Genomic DNA, 24625 nt, shown 5'->3' with positions numbered 1-24625 from the left:
TTGAACATTTAATCTTCATACCCCAACTTGAAGGAGGTAATACACGTAATTCTCTCGATATCACGTTTGCACTCAAGTTTAGCCAGTATATTGTGTAATATTCACTTTCGTAATTTGCAAATTCTTGTATCATTTATAAAAGTACATCATAGTCGTTGGAAATGAGATTCAAAATTTTCACCCCAAAGCAATTCTTTTGATAATCGTTTGAAAAAAGAGCAAAGGTAGAAAACTGACATGATATGCGTGCTTCACTTATTAGTATTTCGGTTTTTTAACGTGTGGCCTAAGGTTTAAGGACACACGTTAATAAACTTAATATGGAAACACTTATGAGATACTATTTTTATTTGACAAAAGTAAATTTATACTTTCATTTTCGATGAGAAAATCTAGTAAATGTTTCCATATTAAACTCTTATTAACGTATGACCTAATTAAGGGTATACCCGTTAAAAAAATCTTTATTATTAGTTATACTTCATAATACAAAGTCCAATCCACCGTTAACAAAAAAGTTTCCAATACAGGTTACTTGTGCAACTAACTCCTGAGTCATTCACTTTAGTTGAGAAACCCTTTCACTCCTTTTGTCACTCCCTTGTAATTTGTAAACAACTTTTTGTCACTCCCTCGTAAACAAGTTAGTTGAGATTATTGAACAACTTATGTAGCATTTTTGTAAACTTCCAAAATCTTCACAACAACAAAATCAACAAGTAGCTCATCCTACGTACTTATAATATTATACCAACAACTAAGCATAATTAATTATATTATATTACTCCGGTCCCTCAGTCCCCATTATTTGTTGTCCTATTTTATTTTGGGTTGTCTAAATCAATTGTTGTCATTTTTATTTAAGGAATAAGGAATATATTTGATAAACAATTTAATCTTTCACATACACTCAATTTGGTCCACTTGTCACTTAATAATTAGGCCCTCCTCTTTTCTTGGTCTTTGTGTCAAAACGAAAGTATCAGAATTGACCGAGACGGAGTGAGTATATGTTAGACAACAATTAATCCAATAGCTTAACAATCAAGCTTTACTATATAAAATGACAATTAGTCTCATGCACAATTTATGCAACCAAATCCCATTAATTATAGCATCCTCAAATTCTGCCATGTTTCTCGGCATGGCAACTCAAAACTTAACCTCATTTACCTATTTTGTTCACGTTGTTATTTTTGTATTGACCTTGGTTGTCAATTCACCGTTACGTGCTTGGGCCGAACCTGGTCCTATACCTAAGGCTCCCAATAACTCGATTAGCGCGATATTTGTGTTTGGTGACTCGACATCTGACCCGGGAAACAATAACTATATAAGGACTCCCTTCAAGAGTAACTTTGCACCCTACGGTAGGGATTTTCCGAACCATGTTGCCACTGGAAGGTTTAGTAATGGCCTACTATCTACGGATTACATTGGTGAGTACATAGTAACACTATTTCAAATGTAACTTACACACTAACTACAAAGGCTAGACAGCGTACAACGGTTTTACATGAGAGAAATGGTTAATAATGTGAAATAATTGATAATGATAATTGCAGCTAGGTATGTAGGCGTAAAAGAGTTGATACCACCGTATTTGAACGCATCGCTTAGTGTGGAAGAGTTGATGAGTGGAGTTAGTTTTGCTTCAGCTGGCTCTGGATACGATCCTCTTACACCTCAGCTAAGCGTACGTAATATATACTCGACTGTGCTAAAGTAACTTAAGTCATACTCCGTACATTAATATGTACGTTGATACTACAGATTTTAATTTGATTAATTACCGACCATCAAAATGCTTATTAGTAATAATGGTATTTATTAATTACCAAGTTGGTTTAATTACTAACAGGGAGTGATAGCAATGTCAAGACAACTAGAGTACTTCAAGGAGTATAGATCAAGAATTGAGGGGATTATAGGAGTGGAGAAGACGAATGTACTTATAAACAAATCGGTGTTCATAGTGAGTGCAGGAACTAATGACTTTGTGGTCAATTACTACACTATGCCAATTCGGAGAAGGATGTATACTTTACCACAATATCAACAATTTTTGGTACAAAATGTCCACGACTTCATCAAGGTTTGTCCACCAATTACCTAATTACTACGAGTACTATCAACACTATATGCGGAAACAAACACTCTCTATGATCAGGAATCAAGTTTCAAACTCATACTACCCAGATGTGATTCTTGATTCCAAACGCATACCATACGCAGAACAGTCTTTTACGGGGTTAATTGGATTTTATATGTTCATAAATTAAGTCTATATGTCGGCTTCCTGTTTAAGAAACCCTCAGCTTTATTTTATTTTATTTTAGAATTATTAGCTATCTAAACTTTAAAGAGTGAGCCATTATATAGTTTTTATACAAGAATTAACAAGGCCTTGTTATTGAAAACTCACCTTAAATCATTTCGCAAACTCACATTAACATGCAAATAATACTAAAATAGAAACTAACTGCATTGATTTCTATTCCAACAGAGCTTGTGGGACCAAGGGGCCCGGAAAATTGCTGTCGCCGGAGTACCGCCCATGGGTTGCTTGCCGGTAGTGATCACCATGAAAGCAAATAGCTCGATTTCGAATAGGAGTTGCGTTGAATCACTATCAGTTGTTGCTCGAGACTATAACGAACTTCTTCAAACTCAGCTCATCTCCTTGCAGCTTGACTTGGCTGATCGGGCCACTAAAATTGTGTACATTGACATATATTCAGTTCTCCATGACATTATCCAAGGCCGCCATGATCATTCTACATACAGTAAGTTCTACTTACGTTAGTTTAGACTCATTTATGTTTACATAAATAGTAGCTAGTTCACTTTAACTTGACATAGTTCTCCCTTACTCCCTTCATCCCACCTTTGAGTAAAATCTTCACAAAAAAATAAATAAGGTAAATAAATACTCCCTCCATTTTCCTATTCACAAATTCTTGTTTCAGACGGACACTTTTCGTCTTATTTTTCAAACGGACATATGTGACCATTTTATAGTTAACGTAACCACAATGGTATAGGCAGTGTTACCAGGGGCGGACCCACCTGGTAGCAAGGGGTGGCGTCCGCTACCCCAAACGTAAAAAAATCGGTTTAGCGGATCGATTTTTGCTACCCCAAATATTGTTGAATAGTGGATAAATAAATATTAATGCATCAAATATATAACAAATATCAAGTGGTTTAGTGGTAATGGCTTTATTTTCTTACTAATGGTCATGGGTTCAATTCCCATGAAGTGCATTTTTCGCATTTTTCCATAATAAATATAACATGAATTGATTACTTTAGTATTTATTATGTATATTTTTTTCGATTCTAAAATTTATTGCTATATATATGGCTAAATTTTTGTTGCTACCCCAAACTTTAAATCCTGGGTCCGCCCCTGAGTGTTACAGCTTATGGTAACTGGTTTTTTTTATAGTGATCACATTTAACTGTAAAATGGTTACAAAATCCCGCCTTATTATTTCAGACCAAACAAGCCCGTCTGAAGCAAGACGCATTGTTTCCTATTTTCTTCCCGTTTGCTTTTTGGAGGTCTAAGTTTCTGAACTTTGACCATAAATAAGTTGGAGAATAAAAACTATTTTATTTATAAAACTAAAACATTTACAATTAATATCATGAAATCTCTTAAGAAAAAAATTTCGACAAAAAAAAGGAACATATAGATGTAGAAAAATACGATCAAAGCTAACCGCAATAAAGCAAATGGGAAGAAAATAGGAAAATGAAGGGAGTAATTGAGAGTAATTCGGGTTTCATTATTCATTTAGGGTCCGTTTGGATACAATTTTAGGAGGGAAAGGGAGGGGAGGGGGAGTGAGGGGAGGTGAAGGGAGGGGAGAGAAGGGGAGGGCAAATGGGATTTGGGTGTTTGGATAACAAAAATTATGAAGGGAAATGGAAGGGGAGGAAGGAGGGAGATGAAGAATGGATGGAGGATTGAAGGATGGTGGTGGTATAATTAGAGTCCAAATAATGTTTTCTTTCCAAATCTTGTCACTCTTGGAAATATTATAATTTGTTCTATAGGAGGGAAAATAAGTCCTCTCATTTCTCTCCCCTTCCATTTCCTTTCTCCCATATTTTTTATCCAAACAAAAGAAATTAAATTCCTCCCTTTCCCTCCCCTCCCCTTCTCTCCAATTCCTTCAATCCAAACGGACCCTTAGGGTGTGTTTGGATTGAGTGATTTAGAGGGAAAAGAAAGGGAGGAAGAGTAGGGGATTTAAAATCCCTTGTTTGGATAGCAAATGAGGGTGGATGGAAATGGAGGGGAGAGATTTGGAGGGATTCAATTTCTCTCCTCCTAGCCTAATCAAAATCTCTCCACAATAGGCAAGATTTGAGAGGGAAATTGTATCCAAACACCCACACTTCATTCCCCCTCCTCTTCCTTTCCCTTCCTTCCCCTTCCCTCCTTCCTCCTCCCCTCCCTTTCCCTCCTTTTTTCCTATCCAAACACTCCCTTAGGCTCGCTTCAATCATCAATTGTAGCTTTTATTCATATAAGTAACTATTTCTACCAAGTAATTTTGACATGGCTACTTGACAAGTTACTATAGGGTTCTTTAGTTGATATACCCTTTAGTTGATAGATTGCTCATTGATAAACCTCTTTCAGCTCGGTGAAAATTAAAACAAATTGAAATTAATTCCCAAAAAACTTCACAATTTACTAAATAGTATATTTTTGGACCTTTATCAAATTATTTGTGATCGATACTCCTCGTTTTTCAAAAACCTCACTAATTATATCCCCAAAGTCTAATACTTATTTTAAGTGGTGACCTCGATAATAACGTTCATTAAATTTTATAACTTACCCATTATTTCCACTAATCACTCCTAACTAAGACCCATCTTCCCTCACACATTCTCACACCTAGAGATGCCAAGAGGCGGAGCGTGGGGGATGGAGGAAGGCTCCCCACCGAGCAAAACTCATAAGTCATACCCGTACCCGCCTCACGATCAATGTTGGGTACAAGTTTACTAAACAACACTCGTCCAGTTGTCCTAACAGATGAAAAATTAAAATTGTATATGTCTCATTACCCCTTCATTATATACCATAGTTTTATTTGACAATATTTTTACTACAAGTTAATTTAATCACTAAGAATCTCGAAAAAAAAAGTAGAATATGACCTTATTATCTTGGCGGTTATTAAAATTGCCTTTTGTGGCGGTTTTGCAGCGTCGTATATAAGGGAGTCATAATTTTTTTTTCAAGTAACACCATCATTTATCCAGAAACTTTAGTTAGACTTTTCCAGAAAATAAGGGAGTTACCATCTTTACCGAGATGATGAATAACATTACCAACAATAAAAGAACAATTCAAATACTTCATCAAGAACTAATTAGAATGTATAACAACCCTTGCCAAATAATAAGTTCTTGGGTTTTTTTGATAACTGCTACCACAAGTAAACTATTTTTTAAGAACTGCTACCAAGGTAAAAAAGTTTGAAAACTGCTACCATAATCCTTGATTCGGTTAAAATTCAGTACCAATTCATTAAACGAGGCAAAATGAATGAATCTCAGCCATTCATTTCAATCTTTAGATTAAGTCATATTTCTTATTCCTATTTTGCCCCTTCCCTCCTCCTTACAATTCTTCTTTTAGATTTATCTTCTACTCCATTAATCTTTCTTCTATCTTCATCTCTATCTCATTCTATCTCATTTAATCTATTCTCATTCTCTCTCCTTTAATCTATTTCATGGGGGTAAGTTCTTAACCTTTCACTTCAATTTGTGATAACTTTTAATGTTTTCAAATTAGGGTTACCATTCATGTCTTATTCGACAAAAATCTGGGTTTTTACGGATCTGGTTGTGGTTAATTTAGTTGATATGATGAAGAACAATTAGTGTGGCAAAAAAAAAAATATAATTACTTAGTTGATGTTGGAGAAGAAGGTACTCCAATGGGATATGATGAAGAAAAATAAATGGAGCGGCTGACAAATACAATTACTAATCTGGGTATATAATATGATATTTGTCAAATTTGTCAAACTTAAGCAGGTTAGATTTGGATTTCCCCAAATTAATTGAAAAAAGGTAAGTTGATTGGTTTTTAGTTGGGTGGGTAAACAAAGGGATGGGGATTCAAAGATGGGTAGATAAAATAATCTGGGTATTGTAAGTGAAATCATCAAATGATTAAGAGAATGACAAGTGAATTTTATTTTGGATTAAGGAATTTGATAGAGTATTAGTGATGAAATTGAATAGTTAGGTTGAAACTTGTGTTTTATGACTGGGTAAGAAAGGGGGAAGGTTAAAGAAGGGTATTTTTGTCTTTTCAAGTCAAAAATTGGGCTTCGGTACTAATTGGTATTGGTTTTTAACCGAACCAAGGATTATGGTAGCAGTTTTTAAACTTTTTTTTTACCTTGGTAGCGGTTATCAAAAAGTGGTTTACTTGTGGTAGCAGTTATCAAAAAACCCTAAGTTCTTAAATAATAGAGCAGATGACTAACGTTTACTAGATCAACTAATACTCATAAATAACAAGTCATCGTCTACTAGATGAGTCGATCATGTCGTCGAACTGCCCAACCCGATCAACATCCACGCAGTTAATAACATCAACTTAATTACCTGCAAGATACACTGCTCCTCGTTTGAACGGAAAGAACAAAGGGATCGTAACAGGCCACCAATTTTAATAGGATTTGGGTCGGCGACACCCACACCCACAACAAACACGTCAACAAAAGATTGAGTAAAGATAATCGATACTACAATAAGCAATGCATCGGCGCTGATAACGGCATAATGGTAAAACAATCAAACCAAACTATTGACAACGATAGAAATCGCCATTCCCAATTGCTTTCTCAATATCAAAATGCCAATCTCAAAAATCAACAGTAATATCCCCAGTTACTAATGTGCACATTCTTATAAGGGAGGCTCCTAAAGAGGAGAACTTTGAGGCGGCATCTATAATCAACTGGCGCCGAAATCATTTACCCTTGATTCCCACAAAAGCATGGCGAGCATTATCGCAATGCTTCAAGCACACAACACCACTTGATAGGCTCACATTCAAACGGACGCATTACACTATCAAAATACACAAAATCTCATTTGTGACGGCACGTATCCGTCACTTTAGAGTGACGGATACCATTTTCTCTCACAAATGATCCAAATAGAGGAGAGAGGGAAGCACATGAGGGTGCCCCCACCTTATCCCCCTATCCGTTTTGTGAGTAGCATTACCCGTCATTTACTGCGACCCGTTTTCAGCAAGATTAATTGATCAAAATAATATTCACAATATACAATATAACAATTCAACCATTTCTCATCATCTGTTATCATACAGATTGACCCAAACAATAAACTAATAAAGCTATACAACCCAAAAATGAGTATTAGAGAATACTAGTTTTCAACCCGTGCAATTTGCACGGGTATGTTGTTTTAAATATAGTTTTAAAATCATTAACTAACACACCTGAATCATCAACATGATTATTGAAATTTTTGCTGTTCAGTTGAATTTCATACATTTTCCTTTTCGGGATGTTCAATTTGATTTTATACATTTATATATTGTTTACTTTTATACCACATAAAATACCAGTATGCCCTCATACTTTCTCCATTCATACCAAGTGAACCATAATATAAGGGTAGTTTAACAACCCTCTTATTTTTCTATTTTTCAATTATTATTTTTAAAATTTAACTATATTTTTAACTATGTGCAAAAAATATTTGTATGAAATTTAACAGAGGGGAGCAAGCATAATCCAAAATATTAGTTGATATTCGGCCATATAAACCCAATATTGAATCTGAATTAGTTTTAAAAAATATTTTTCAAATTTAAGGAATGGCAAAAAAAAAAGGCGTCACAGCTTTAACCCGTGTTCTAACCCTAACCCGACCATTAACTTATAAGTTATAACCTACCTCGTATATGAGACAACCCGTATTTTGTACGGAAATCTAACCCACCCGGCCCATTTGAAAGATTTAAACATGATAAAACCATCCTAAAATGACCCATGGTAAAGAAAAAAATGAAGAAAGGGGTCCAATTAAATCAGCCCATGATGATTGTTTATTAAGATGAACATTGTAAAACGTAGTCCTAACGGCTCTCTACTCTCTTCCCTCTGCCCATTCCTCCATCTCTCTCTTTATTCATTTTTTTTTCACATATTCAAAATTGATTGTATCTTACGATACACTAAAAATATTATCAAAATCTTTTACTCAAAAATATTTTTGAAGCATATGAAAAGTCGAATTTTTAGCGATATTCAGTGAAGTTTATTTTATATTTGATCAAATTTATCTTATTTATTTACATACTTGTGAGATGCATGTGGATGTGGTTAATGTATTATTAGATTTCTTTTTATGAGATTTTCTTATTTAAATGATGATATTAATATATTTTGATTTCTTAGTATGATAATGGTTTTATTATGGGATTTTTTTTAAAAAAACACATGCATCTTGATCTGAATGAAGGTTGATTCAAAACACATGCATCAAATTTCTCTTATTTAATTGCATTTTTTTTAGCAAATTCTTATTTTCAAGTCTGGTTATTTTTCTTTACATGATTAAATTTTGATTTGATCTAATTGTTTTAATATGACAACAATTTGTGTATTTGGACCGAATTATATTTTGTTTTCAATTATTCATTATTCATTAATATTACGTATAAAACATAAACGTAAATATTTACATATAAAACATAAACATAAGACGGTAGATTTTTTGTTTATAAAAAGTGAGGTAAACAAAGAATAAACACATAAACCAAAAAAAATTAATTAATTCATATGTAAAGTAGTGGGGGGGGGCACGATTGATATTTTGTGGAAAAATAAAAAGTAAAAATCACCCTGAATATGATGAGGTGGATGCACACAAATGCTTTAAATGTTATTGTATTTATTAAGATAAGATTATATTAAAGTATTAGGAAAATATATTATCATTAAATAATATATCAGTTATCATCTTATCATTAGGAATATTCTTGATTTATTCCTTGAGATATAGTCTCCTAGTATATTGTAATCTGGTGAATACTCTAATATAATATTCTCTAATAATGAGTAAGGAAAATCCTTTCCTAAATAGCAGTCCAAGCACAATCAAAGAGCAATTTAATATGAGTCCTCTACAAATCCGTCATCTACAACAACAATTACATATTTTTTTTTTTTTTGGTCTAAACCATCCGGTAATCCGAACCACATTGGGCCGACTAATCCGGATTTCGGGGCGTGTCCAAGGATTACATATAATTAACAACAATTACATATAATTAACAATTACTCCACTTAATTAATCATAGATACTAATTCCACCAATTTCCCCCGAATTCTAGCGTTATGGCTCAAACTAGATTAATAAGATCGATTGATAAGACTTAAAAGAGAGATGAATAACTATAATTAAGGAGATAGATGTTTACGTACGAATGAAGCAAATAGAGTACATTACAAACAAGAAGAATTCCCCAAACAAATTTGATGAACAAAGTCAATCTCCCTTTTAAAAGAATTCTAGAGTTTTAAAATTATGAAATAAAAGTGTTTTAGAATTTGGCTTTTAGGCTTGTATAGGTATATTGAAGTAATTAGAAAACGTTTTGAAGTAATGGGTTATAATATAACACAAACACAAGTTCTCATTATAGACGGACACTATTCGTCTATACGTATAGACGGATACCACTTCCCTTCACAAAATACCCATTTGTTATAAAGTGGGAAGTACATGGGGGTGCCCCACCTTGTCCCCCTACCCATTTTATTAGAGGTCTTTACCCGTCTGTTCGCCCCACCCGTCTATACCAAGACCTATTGTAACACAAATCACAAGCCCAAACACGTGATTAAAATCACGAATATATAGTTGACAAATATATCGAGTGCGGCCCGACTAGAACCGAGCTCAAACAATCAAAGACGTCACTCGATCAAGTGCCCTTGCCCTTACTCAGCTCGATCGAATGTCCTAATTTATCTATAGCTCACTTATAGTGGTAGTTTTTAAGTTCGAACTGCCACCATAGCTTAGCTATTGTGGCAATTCTAACTTAGTCCATACATATCTTATGTATAGTGACGGTTCTTAATTAGGAACTGTCATCATAGATCATAGATAAATTATGGTCACAGTTCTTGCTTAACGACAATAGATGAACCTATAACAGCGGTTTTACCTTTGAGAATCACCACCATATCTTATTAATAGTGGTGGTGGTTGTTAATAATTAAGAACTTCCACCATAAAATACTTTTTGGTGGGAGTTCTAGCTTAACAACTTCCATAAAAGCCCAATCACATCAGTTTTTAAATAAAACCGTCACACCACTATTAATGTCGATTGTAAATATACCCCACCACAAAAGTTCTATAGAGAACGACTTTATAAAATAATTATTTTACTACCCAATTAGAGTGATTAATAAACCAAAGTGATAAAAGGTCAATGTTGACATTTATAATATATATAGTATTGAAGGATAATCATAACGTTAAAGAAGAAATGAGGATACAATATAAAATTTTGAGCTATAGGAGAACAGTAAAAAAACTCTAAATACTTTATGCGATGGATTTACTTATACCAACAATTATATCATAAGTCCCTTAAAAAAACAATTGTATCATAAGACCCCAACTACAACACGAAAGCTTTAATCCCAACATGACTTGGGGTCGCCTGACATGGATCATCCTTTAGAACACCTCAAAATGTGAAAAGATAGAAAGAGAAAAGTGGAAAGCAAATGGTAAGTGAAACATAATATAAAAGTGAACTTAAACCTATAGAGTTTAAAAATCAAAAACTCAATTTTCTTTTATAGAAACTTATAAATTAGATCTAAAATAGAAATTAATAACAATAATTTTGAAAATAGAAATAAAAGTTAATGTTTCCGAAAATCTTAAAAGTAAACACTATATGATTATATCGAAAGTATTTAGCTAAAACGTTTGATAAATCTCAGAAGTAAACAAATAATTGTTAAAAATAAAAACAAAAATGAAAAATAGTTTAAATAAGAACATATAGAAAAAATCTGCATGCATATCTTGTCCCTAAATTATGCTCGCTTCGTCAATTCCGAGTAATCTCATATCATGTTCAATCACTTTCAACCAAGTTTTTTTAGGTCTCCCTCATGCCCGGCGCAACCTTTTCTATTCCCCAAATTTCGAGCCTCTTAACTGGTGAATCCATGGGTCTTCTTCGCACATGGTTGAACTATCTTAGGATTCTTCATCATCTTGTCCTCTATTGACACCACATTCACCTTCTTCCTAACCGCCTTATTTAATTTCTTGGTTATTTTTTTCTTGAATGGCTGTACATCTCATCAACATAGACATATCCGCCACATTCATCTTTAAAACGTGACAATGTTTCACGACCCAACTCAGAGCAGTATGATAGTGAAGGTCTAATTTATGTGCAATAGAACTTGCCCTTTAGTCTATGAGTCATATTGCTATCACATAAAATCCTTGTGACATTTTTTCATTCGATCACCCTATTTTAATTCTGTGAGTCACATCTCCATATAATTCATCTCCTTTCTAAAATAGATCCTAAATACCTAAAGAAATCAAATTCATAAGCGACTACCTTTCCAACAAAAGTGATACTCTCTACTCTTTTGTTTTCGCGTTACTAAACTTACACCCCAAATGCTTGGTCTTTCTCTTACTCGGCCTAAACCTACGAGTCTCCAAAGCAAGCCTCCACTAGGGCAGAAGCGGGAATCAAACGTACCTAGGGCTAATTTTAACGATAATTTTCGCGACATTGATTAAAAATGCGATTGTCACAACAATACGTTTTCTATATTCATGTGGCAACTCTTACAAGACGGTCAAAATGTACATATGTGTACTTCGGTAAAATTCGAATATTAACTCCACATTAGTTATTTAATTACCTTATAATTTGGCTCTTTAATTCATAAAAAAATCGCAAAAGATCTAATTTCTTTTAAAATTTAGATATTAGCTTCAACATATGAGTCAATTGAATGTATAATTTACACAAATATATTTATGCTACGGTGAATCCAGTTAGCATTTATTAAAATTAAACAAGCCCCAAAAGGCAAAAAACCATGGGTAAAGGACTACGGGGTGAGGGCCAAGCAGTGAAATTAAAAAATATAAGTGTTTAGAAAAAACATCCATGAAGACTTGAACAAGGGACCTTCCAATATGTGGTTAGATTACGTTTTTTATTAGGGTTATTTGTCAGGAATAATCCAAACTATTACCCTTCTTATCAAAATAATCTCAACTAAACTTTATCCTAGAATAAACATAACTTTTGATACTATGTTCTCAAAATTGTCTAGGTGCCTTACCAAGACTATCTTAGCATATCAAGGTGCTACCATCTCGGTTGCCCGATGTGAAGTATATCAAATTGACCATCCAAGAACGTTTATTAAAAGATAACGGAAAGTATAAGAAGATTCAACGAAAATTTAGCCAAATTGTATACAACAAAACAACCAAAAAGGACTAAAGTATAAATGTCAGCGGAAGCTAGCTAAGCGAACGGTGATGACTCGACCCCATACAAACCGGCAAGCTATCCACGACTATACCTGCTCAATCAACTGCTCATCATCCCCGAATGGATCACCATAGTTTTGAAAACAATAAACGAGGCCAGTCAACTATATAATCAAGATAAAAATTCACAACACAATCAATACAACCAATCCAATTGTAGTATCATTCTCCAACTCCATTAGTAATCAATAACCGGCTACACATCTAAGTGTGTAGTCCCTCCAGGTTACCCATCGTAACAGGTAAACATCACCACCATTGGGGGACAACAGCCATTTCCACCTAAGTCCCGCTCATCGCAACGAGCGCACCCAGATCATTAATGTGCACATCCCTCTTATGATGGGAACCACAAGAGGCGATCATGGGGTTGGAACCATCTCCCGAACATAGTCCCATCACAATAATACCAGTCAAAATATTACAGATCTAATCTCAATCCAACACAGCATATTAATTAATCAATCACAAATAATCTGAAATTAATTACACAAACGACTGAGTAGGTAAACCCTAGCTTATTCGCAAATCTGAAATCAACACAACAAGGATGCTAGAACTGTTCTTCTATGAACTCGTCACCTAGAATGAATTACAACAATAAAATATCACAAACTATACTAATCAACCTTTACCCCCATCCTAAAAAATTAGGGCAAACCCTAAAACACAACCACAAATTGATTAACAAGCACTAGAGACTTACCAACGACACCGGTACGAAAAGACAAAAAGTGTAAACTCACGATCGATCAATTAGCCTTGGGAGTGGTTAGGGTGATTAGAGAAGTGAGGAACGTAGTTTAGATTTTGTAATATGATTTAGTAATTGTTAAAACAAAATATATATAATCTCTAATCACCTTAATCAAACGCTGGAAATTAATCCCATCAGATCGGGTACTCGATCGAGTACCTGAGGTACTCTGCCGAGTACGACTTACTCAGCCGAGTATCTCACAACTCGCCGAGTGTTCCAAACCAATAGCCTGTTTAAAAACACTTGTCAGCCTACACGACGGAGTATGGGATACTCGACCGAGTAAGCTAATAGCAGAAAACCGTAGTATTACAGTCTTCCCTCCTTAAAATGAACTTTGTCCCAGAAGTCCATACCATACCCAAAACAACATGCAAAACCAAACTACTTAACTCAACTTAACTCAAAAGATACCAAAAAAATTCAACTCAAAAGACACCAACCGGAAACACAACCATACCGACCTCAAACTACCCTGAAACACACATGTGATCATCTCCTACCCCCCTTAAGAGACAACGATTACGACCCCGTAATCAAACATACCGGCTCAAAAAGGTGTGGGTAGCGTTCCCTCATATCCTTCTCCGGCTCCCAAGTGGTTTCCTCCATGTTGTGGTTAGATCATAGCACCTTAAGTAAGACGGTTTTACCATTCCTTGTCTTGCGCACCTTACGATCCACTATCTCTTTAGGTACCTCCGAATAAGTTAGAACTTCATCCAACTCAATATTCTAAACTTCGAGCACATGTGACGAATAACTCACATATTTCCGAAGTTGTGACACATGGAACATATTGTGCACCTGATCAAGAGATGTTGGTAAAGCTAACCGATAAGCTACTTTACCTACCTGATCCAAAACCTCATAAGGACCTATGAATTTCTGAATCAACCTCTCTCTCTTGCCAAACCTCAAAACACCCCGCATAGGTGACACTTTCAAGAGGACCTTGTCACCTACCGTAAGCTCTATGTCTCTGCGTTGTAGATCTACATAACTCTTTTTGCCAATCTTGAGTTGCTTTCATCTTTTATTGAATCAAGTGCACTTGCTAAACCATATCTTGTGCCATTTGTGGTCCCAAAACCACAGTTTTAGCGCTATCATCCAAACACACTGGACTCCTACACCTCCTATAGTACAACGCCTCAAAAGGCGTCATCCCAATGCTCGTGTGATGGCTGTTGTTGTATGTAAACTCTATCAGATCCAGCATATCCTCTCAACTCCCACCAAATTTCATAGCACAATCTCGCAACATATCTTCCAAAGTCTTGATAGTCCTCTCAGTTTGACCATTTGTCGAAAGATGGAACGCCGTACTCATCTTTAATGTAGTCTCCATCAATTCATGTAACTCTTGTCAAAACCGTGATATAAACCTCACATCTCTATCCGACACTATATCCTTTGGTACCCCGTGTAACCGAACCACATGCTTCATGTACCTAAAAGCCAACTGAATCTTACTCCAAGTATCTGTCATTAGAATAAAATGAGCTGACTTCGTCAAACGATCGACGATCATCCAAATCATATTGTTACCCTATTGAGTCCTCGGTAACCCCACGATGAAATCCATATAAAATGATTCACATTTCCATTCCGGTGCCTCGAGTGATTGAATTTTTTCTAGTGGTCTCTGTTGCTCTCTCTTTACCCTCTGGCAAGTCAAACACCTAGCCACGAACTCTGCAACATCTTTCTTCATATCGGGCCACCAAATCGTCTTCCTCAAGTCCTTATAGAGCTTGTTACTACCCGGATGTACCGAATAAGGAGTGCAATGAGCCTCCGCCATGATAAACTTCTTCAAGTTAACACCGCTAGATACACACCACCTTCCATTAAAGCGAATACTCCCATCTGTATGGATAGAAAATCTCAAACATGTGCCATCTCTTACCCTTGTCTTCCATTCCTGAATCTTGGGATCAAGTTCTTGTTTCCTTTTTATGTCATCATATAGTTCAGGCTCGATAGTCAAATCACCGATGGCATCTCCCTTACGAATCATATGAATCCCCATCTTAGTCATCTCATCCCTCAGTCTCATCAGTGACATGGCAGTGCATAACGAATGTACACTTTTTCTACTCAAAGTATTTGCGACCACATTGGCCTTCCCATCATGATAGACGATCTCTATGTCATAGTCTCCAATCAGCTCCATCAACTGTATCTGACGCATGTTCAAGTCCTTCTGAGTGTAGATGTACTTCAAACTCTTATGATCTGAAAAAACACCTTAAAGGTTGTCTCGTATAGAGAGTGCCTCGAAATCTTTAGAGCAAATACAACCGCACTCAGCTCCAAGTCATGAGTAAGATAGTTCTCCTTACACGACTTCAACTGCCTCGAAGCATAGGCAATCACCTTCCCAATCTGCATCAAAACACAACCCAACCCATTCTTCGAAGTATCGGTATAAACCTCAAAGTTCTCACTTTCCTTAGGTAAAGCCAGGACGAAAGCTATAGTCAAACACTCCTTTAATGTTTGTAACGCCGTCTCACAACTCTCATCCCCAATGAAATATGGTCTCATTCTTCATCAAAGCTGTCATAGGACTAGCGATCTTAGAGAAATCCTTCACGAACCTCTTGTAGTAACCGACTAAACCCAAGAAACTCCGGATCTCAGCAACGTTCTTCAGTGCTTCCCAGTTTGACGCCGCCTCGATCTTACTAGGATCTACCGACACACCCTTTTTTGAAATCACATGACCCAGAAAAGCCACTCTTTCCAACCAGAACTCACACTTGGATAACTTTGCATATAACTGATTATCTCTTAAGGTCTACAGTACCAATCTCAGATGCTCCTCATTTTCTTCCTTAGTCTTAGAATAGACCAATATGTCTTCAATGAAAACCACCATGAACCTATCCAGAAACGGACTGAAGATTCTGTTCATAAGATCCATGAATACTGTCGGTGCATTAGTCAACCCGAAAGGCATCACCATATACTCATAGTGACCATACCGCGATCGGAAAGCTATCTTAGGAATATCCTCATCTTCAACCCTCAGCTGGTGATAACCCGATCTTGGATCAATCTTGGAGAACACCCCAGCTCCACTCAACTCATCAAAAAGATCATCAATCCTCGGCAAAGGATACATGTTCTTCACGTTAGCGTGGTTTAGCTGTCTGTAATCGAAGCACAACCTCATACTAGCGTCCTTATTTTTCACAAACAGAACTGGTGCACCCCAAGGCGATACACTAGGTCGAATGTATCCCTTATCCATCAACTTGTTCAGCTGCTTCTTCAATTCCTCCAACTCCTTTGGTCCCATACGATACGGAGCCTTAGATATAGGTATCATCCCCGGTTTAAACTCAACACTGAAGTCAATGTCTCTCTTAGGAGGTAACCTTGGTATCTCTTCCGGAAATACATCGTCGAACTCAGTAACCACTGGTATCTCTGATGATGATGGCTCCTCTACCCGAGTATCCCTCACATGGCAAAGGATCAACAAACACCTCTTCCTCAAACATGACTTTAAAGTCATCATTGCAATCAACTTCATCTTGGGTTTTACAACAAACCCTCTATATGACACCTTGACTCCCTTAGGACCCTTTAAAGACACTTTCTTTTCACGGCAGTCTATCTTGGCCCTATACTTACCCAACCAATCCATCCCGACGATGATCTCAAACCCATCCATAGAAAACTCAAGCAGATTAACCGGTAAATCCACTTACCCAACTACCATAGACACTCCCTTATACAACTTGTTATAAGACACTGACTCTCTGTATGGTATAAGCGCATTATCTTTCACCTACTCATACTCCTCTAAACCCATAGATAAGACATGACCCCTAGACACAAACGAATGGGTTGCCCCTGAATCAAACAAAACAAAAGACGACATATTAGTAACAAGAAAATTACCGGTGACCACATGAGCATCCTCCTCAGCCTCCTTTTTTCCCATCATAAAGAGTTTAACGCTATTTTTTTTACCTCCACCGTGGACCGTGGTCGCTGAATTAGTAGGCTTAGCCGCCGAGTTCCGAGTCACACAGTTGGTCGGACGCTGATAAGATCCTCCATTATTACAGTTGTAGCCGCCATTGTTGTTGCCTTGGTCTTCTTGGTTGTTCCATGACCCAGTTGGCTTGTTACTTGTCAAACTCTGGCTCGGGGTTTACGAGTAATTCCCTTGGTATGATCTCGGAAAACCTCCTCCTCCCCTTGCAACGCTTGTACACTCAAACCGTTTGTGACCCGTCCCACCACAGTTGAAGCATTACAGAGTGGAGTTCTCACTAGTACTACAGACGCCTCTTCCCCAAACACAATTACCCCTCTTCTGGCTTGATAGGTCGAGTACCTTACGTACTCGGTTGAGTAACGCCCCTACTCGGCCGAGTAGTCATATTCCAGTAGCTACTGTTAAAAACAAAAACCCCTCCACTCGGTCGAGTGACTGGTTACTCGGCCGAGTACCCTCTACTCGGTTGAGTGTACCTGCCCAACTCAGCCGAATCATGCCAAAAACGATCTACCCTTCAACTCTCAACATACATATACGTATCCAACTTCCTAAACATGTTAATATCGAACAAAAGCCACGTAATAACACTCAAACATGCCTTATTCCATCTATATCACATCAATACATCCACTTCTCCAAGTTCATCCAATTCACATAACCATCTATTCCATCCAACACTATTATAAGAAACATACACAAGACATAAAACGACTCCCTTGACACGCTGTAGTGACCGGCTCAAAGTTGTAAGGGCCAAATTGCGGCCTTAGGATGTCTCTCAAGCCATTGCAGTTGCTCCAAACAACTCCTACCCTGGTTTATTTTAGTTAGACACTATATGTTCATTTTGTTCATCGGTTTTAGGTTCCAACATCGTCGCTCTGATACCACTTTATAACACCCCAATACACCAACGTGGCTTACCAAGACCCCCTTAACATATCAAGGTGCTACCATCTCGTTTGCGCAACCTGAAATATATCAAATAGACCATCCAAGAACGTTTATTAAAAGATAACAGAAAGTATAACAAAGATACAACTCAAAGTTTACCCAAAACTGTTTACAACAAAATAACCAAAAAGGACTAATGTATAAATGTCAGCGAAAGCTAGCTAAGCGAACGGTGATGACTCGACCTCCATTCAAACCCGCAAGCTATCCACAGTTATACCTGCTCAATCAACTGCTCACCATCCACGAATGGATCACCATAGTTTTGAAAACAATAAACGGGGTTAGTCAACTGTATAATCAAGATAAGAATTCACAACACAATCAATACAACCGATCTAATTATAATATCATTCTCCTACTCCATTAGTAATCATAACCGGCTACGCATCTATGTGTGTAGTCCTGCCAGGTTACCCATCACAACAGATAACCCTCGCTGCCAATGGGGGACCGTAACCAGGCCCACCTAAGCCCCGCTCATCGCAACGACCGCATCCAGATCATTAATGCGCACATCCCTCTTGTGACGGGAGCCACAAGAGGCGGACATGGGGTTGGAACCATCTCCCAAACATGATCCCATCACAACAATACCAATCACAATATTACTCAACCAATCTCAATCCAACGTAGCATATTAATCAATCAATCACAAACAATCTCAAATTAATTACGCAATAGATTGAGTACAGAAACCTTACCTTATTCACAAATCTGAAATCAACACAACAAGGATGCTAGAATTGTTCTTCTTTGAACTCGTCACCTAGCAAGAATCACAACAATACAATATCAAAAACTATACTAATCAACTTTTACCCCCATCCTAAACAATTAGAGCAAACCCTAAAAGACAACCACAATTTGATTAACAAGCACTAGGGACTTACCAACGAAACCGGTATGAAAAGGCGAAAAGTGTAGACTCACGATCGATCAATTAGCCTTGGGAGTGATTTGGGTGATTAAAGAAGTGAGGAACGTAATTTAGGTTTTGTCAAATGATTTAGTAACTGTTAAAACGAAATATATATAATCTCTAATCACCTTAATCAAACGCGATAAAGTAATCCCGTCAGACCGGGTACTCGGTCAAGTACCTGGGGTACTCGGCCTAGTACGACCTACTCGGCCGAGTATCTCACAACTCGGCCGAGTATCTCACAACACGACCGAGTGTTCCCAAACCAGTAACCTGTTTACAAACACTCGAAAGCCTACTGGACCGTAAGCTATGACCAGAAAACCGTAGTACTACACTACCTGGTTAGCAGGTCATTTCTTTTTTACTTTGTAAATATAAGACCAAAGACATATCTCGTTCTTCATAACATTCACCCTTCACCAACCCAACCATCACTCTGCCACCAAATCTAAACACCAAACAATACACAGACAATCGACTCAATTGTATTACCGTATAGTAGAACCTCCACAATTTATACTTGACAATCAGCCGCTACTAACAATTATCTCCACTCATCCTTTATTCCTTCCAGAATCATCTGAAAGTTGCATATTCCCTTCTCTGATTATTATTACATTGGTTACAATATAAATACAAGATTATAAGGATAAATACTTGATACATGCCGTGATCATAGGAGTTGTGTCCTAATCCTAATGCTGCAAATGGGTCATGATTAGGCATTTTAGGCTACAATTATGGTACATAAAATATATACAAAGAAGTTATGTACAGGTCGATGAATATATATTCCAGAATAATTTATATTCTATCTTCATTGATCACCACTTATCCACCCTTAACCATCTACCTCTCTCCACCGTCTCCACAACCCCACCTCCCTTACTTCATCTCCCTTCGTCCACCATACTACCAACTACAACAAGAGAGAGGTACAAGTCCTGAACTGATTTCATTATTTGATTTGTTTCGATCTATGATCCTCTATGAAACTATGGGATGCATCATTTTATATTGGGTTTGTGGGATCAAAGCCTGGGTTTAGTGGTAGAATGTGGAGTGTAAAAATAACTTAATTGTTGCAGCTACCTCAGACAAGTATAAACATGGCTATGCCACACGGAGAAAAAATAAAATAATCAAATAATGAAGGATGACAGGAGATAAGCAGTTGAGTATGTCGAGCCAGTTTTTGATAATTTTTGTGTATTTTAAAGAGAATTACAGATTTCAATAGATTTTTTAGGGTTTGAGATTTTGATTTTTCTCGGTATATTTGGAGTAATATTTGGGGTGGTGTTAGCCTGTAAGGTGTAGGGTGGGTGATGTAGGCCCCGTGAGGGGATGGTGGCGATGGGCATCAAAGAATCAGTCGGACATGGTGATTTGAGGTAAGTTGGTGCCCTGTTGTATGAGTAATGTTTAGTGATGGTTGGGGTAGATTATAATGTCATGTCATTCCACATAAGCGCCATCTCATGCCATGTCATTGACACATAGACATTAACCCGAAATAAGAGGTTAACAATAGGTCAGCAATTGGGTGAGTCTATTTCGGGAGTAAGGTATTTAATGTTATGATTTATTACGAGTTAAAATGTAGTTGGGATTATTTTGAGAAGGAGGGCAATGGTTTGAATTATTCTCATAAAATAACCCTTACTATTATGAATTCTTCATGTAATAATTTTATTTCACAAAAAGGTCTCAGGTTATAGCCCACATAGCGGACCTCTAGTTCCGCCCACAATTCCAACTTCTTTCAACCCCTTCCTTTGGCTCATCGATTAACAATATATCATCTGCAAACAACACAACAAGAAGCAATGTCGTCGTGAATAATAACTCTTATCAACTCATCCATAGTGATAACAAATATAAACAGACTAAGTGTGTAACCCCAATGTAATAGCCTCCTTATATATGTCCTTTATGAGATTAATAAATTTTTGGGTACAGTCTTCCTCACCAAAGCTCACCAAAGTACTTCTCTCGGTACCCAATTATACGCCTTCTTTAACCAATAAAAATTATATGCATGTTTTTCTTCTTATTTTTATAGCGTTCCAGCAAATGTCTCAAAAAATAATTGCTTCCATAGTCGGATCTCCCAAGCATAAATTCAAATTAGTTTTCCGAGATGTCTACACATTTCCTAAGCGTTTCTTCAATTATTCGTTCCCCTAATTTCATGGTATGACTCATCAGTTTAATTTCCCAATAATTGAAACAATCTTGAGCATCACCTTTATTCTTATACAAAGGGATGATATTGCTTTTCGTCCAAGTTGTTGACATCTTGTTGTTCCTCCAAATATTTTTAAAGAGCACCCACTCGGTTCTCCACTCCCCCAAAACACCTAACAACTTTAATAGGTGTACCATCCGGTTCCTATATATACTTTCTTTAACCCCATCTTCCTTAATGTCATTCTAACTTTGCTCTTTTGTATTCTACGCATAAATTATCAATTAACCATGTTTAGCAGTATTTGTACATTCTCAAGACCTTACTCGTAGTGTCCATTGAATAAGGTATTATAGTACGATCTTTATCTATCCTTAATTTTTTTATCCTACACTAAAACCTTGTGTTTAATATCCTTCACACATTTAACTCTCCCAATATCCTCGTCTTTCTATCTCTTACAATGGCAATTTTATAAATATCTTTCTTTCCCTCTATCGTGTCCAATCTTGCGTACACTTCCTGATTACATTTTTTCCTTGCATCGCACACTGCCTTTTTAGCTGCTCATGTAGCCTCTATTTGTTTTTCATAGTTCTCATTGCTTATGCATTTCCCCAAAACCTTGTAACATTGTAATTTTGCCTTTATCGCTTGTCTCACTTCATCATTCCACCAATATGTTTCCTTACTGATGACCTATTTTCTTTATATTCCCCTAAGACCTCTTCCGCCGCCTCCTTTATATCATGCTCCAATTTATCCCAAGTCGAATTTATATCTCTCTCCAAGCACTTAAACCAAGTATCGCTACTTGCAACCTTATCTAAAAATGTGTGTCGGATTCTCCCTTGTAACTTCCACCGTACCACTTGATAAGACCCCATATAAACAAATTAGCAAATAACATTTTACATTTTCTCAATTTACTAAATTCTAAGTCATTTTGGTTAAATTAATGACAAATTAGAAAGAAATTTTTTTTTGGAAAGAATGGGACATCATGTAACTCAAATTTTGGAATGTTAATAAGCTCAATAACAAATTTTGTACTCTAGTAAGCTTAATGAAACATAGTGAAGTTTAACGAGAAAGAATTGTTTTAAATTTGACTTCATTTAACCAAATCTGAATACGATACATTTATACAGATTTTGAAGATATAAGCAGTGGATGTTGCGGCACAGGTTATTTGGAGGCAGCATATTTGTGCAACGCTGTAGTGTCATCGGTTTGCTCAGATGCATCAAAATACGTGTTTTGGGACTCAATTCACCCAACTGAAATGACATATTACCTTCTTTTCATGGATGTTATGCCCGTCATTAATTTTATCATTAAAGATTAACACTATCGTAGTTTATAAATTTAATATAATCTTGTGCTTATTAATCATAATATTTATTTGATTTATTAAGATGGAGCTTCATTTCTTAATCCATCTTATGTAAAATTGTATAAAAAGAACTAATGGGTTTTTCTATAGGGTACCCTTGAACTATTCACTTTTCTAAGTTGTACCCTCGCGTTTTTCAATTTATCGCTTTTACCCTTAAACTCTATTACTTACCCCCCAAGCGTGACCATTTGTCTTTAATCCGTCAAATTTAGACGGTAGTTGCTTATGTGGCAATGATGAGATGGACTACTTATGTTTGGCGGCTTTGCAATTGGTTTTCCTCCATGTAATATCCCATTTTATATTTTATAAAATAATATTATATTGCATTTCTACGAGTCATGTATGAGACAAAATAAAATAAAAAATAATAATAATTATAAGATGGTAATGATAATAATATTAATAAGTTGTAATCAATACTATATATTAAATCCAGAAACCAAGGGACTTCAATGTAATTAAAGAAAGTTATACAAATTAATTATACTATATAGTTTTAAATCACTAGCACCGTGTGATGGACCCGATTAAGGGATCTCAATGCAAATACTATATATTTTGGGTTAAAAGTATAATATAAAGATGCCTTGATTAAGAATACTTATGGAAACTAAATTAAATTAAAGTAATTAATTTTAGAAAACACAATATAGTAATTTTCCTTAAAATTAACATGCCCCGCTTATGGAATTAATTAGTATCATCATAAAATTATAAATTAAATTAAATGTAGTCAAAGTAATAGTAGCAGCAACGAGATTAATAAAATTTAACAGTATTAATGTGGGAGTAGTGACAGTTATAATAATGACAGTGGGAGTAGCGAATGTAACAACGAATGTAGTGAAAGTAACAGTGATAGCAATGAGAAAACGTATGAACAATTAAATAACCAATCGACTCAAGGAAATATTTTATTTATTTAAATATAGGCCGGATAAAATTAACGGGAATAATGAATTTAATAGAAAAAAATAGAGGAATTAGTAAAAGAAACAACAGTAACCACGGGAGTAGTGGACATAATGATATTAACAAAGAATGTTGTGAAAGTAATAATATTAATAACGGGGCAATGAATGTGTCTCATAATTTGAAAATAAATTTTACATTTCATCATAATTACAAGATATGCTATTGAAAAATATATTATTAATAGTAAACGTGTGAGTTAGACACCTCCAACATAGTTTATTTCATTAAAAATAAAATTTAACGGTAAAAAAAGGTAGCCCGGGCGAAGCCGGGCACCAAACCTAGTGATAGTAATAATACACAATACGATATACGATACATGTATACATATACTTATGCCATACTAACTAACATTATATATACTCTGTAATACTCCGTATTTAATAATTATATAATAATATTATATGGTATTTAGCGAGTTGAACTTGAGACGGTATAATAAATTATAATGATAATAATAATAATAATAATAATAATAATAATAATAATAATAAACTATACATGTATTATATACTCCCGTCAAATAAGTTGTAATGATAGTGTAAAGTTATTATAAGTCTTTCATATCTTTTGAGTCCATAAGTCCCTCCCATAACCCTTAGATCATGCTTGATGGGTGCTTGAGATTGAAAGTAAGAAACACATTTAACACTAATTAATTCACTTCTCTCTCTAGTTTTAATAATACATTTACTAATTCATTATCATACACAATTAACACCACCTTTTGTCTTATTCTTCAAAGT

General features: G+C 35.8%; 1 protein-coding gene across 1 annotated transcript; it reads left to right on the top strand.

The window, feature by feature from the left end:
• The first annotated feature begins 1144 nt into the window (after positions 1–1144).
• On the top strand, positions 1145–22850 carry LOC141641283 (GDSL esterase/lipase At5g45960-like). Its single transcript, XM_074449954.1, has 5 exons — positions 1145–1439; positions 1566–1696; positions 1862–2095; positions 2507–2786; positions 22654–22850. Exons 1-5 carry the CDS (start codon positions 1145–1147, stop codon positions 22848–22850), a joined length of 1137 nt encoding a protein of 378 aa, XP_074306055.1.
• Positions 22851–24625: the final 1775 nt, after the last annotated feature.

The sequence above is a fragment of the Silene latifolia genome, chromosome 2, assembly GCF_048544455.1.
Source record: "Silene latifolia isolate original U9 population chromosome 2, ASM4854445v1, whole genome shotgun sequence".
Lineage (NCBI taxonomy): Eukaryota > Viridiplantae > Streptophyta > Magnoliopsida > Caryophyllales > Caryophyllaceae > Silene > Silene latifolia.
The sequence above is the reverse complement of the archived record's forward strand: the minus strand, read 5'-3'. Positions and strand labels throughout refer to the sequence as shown.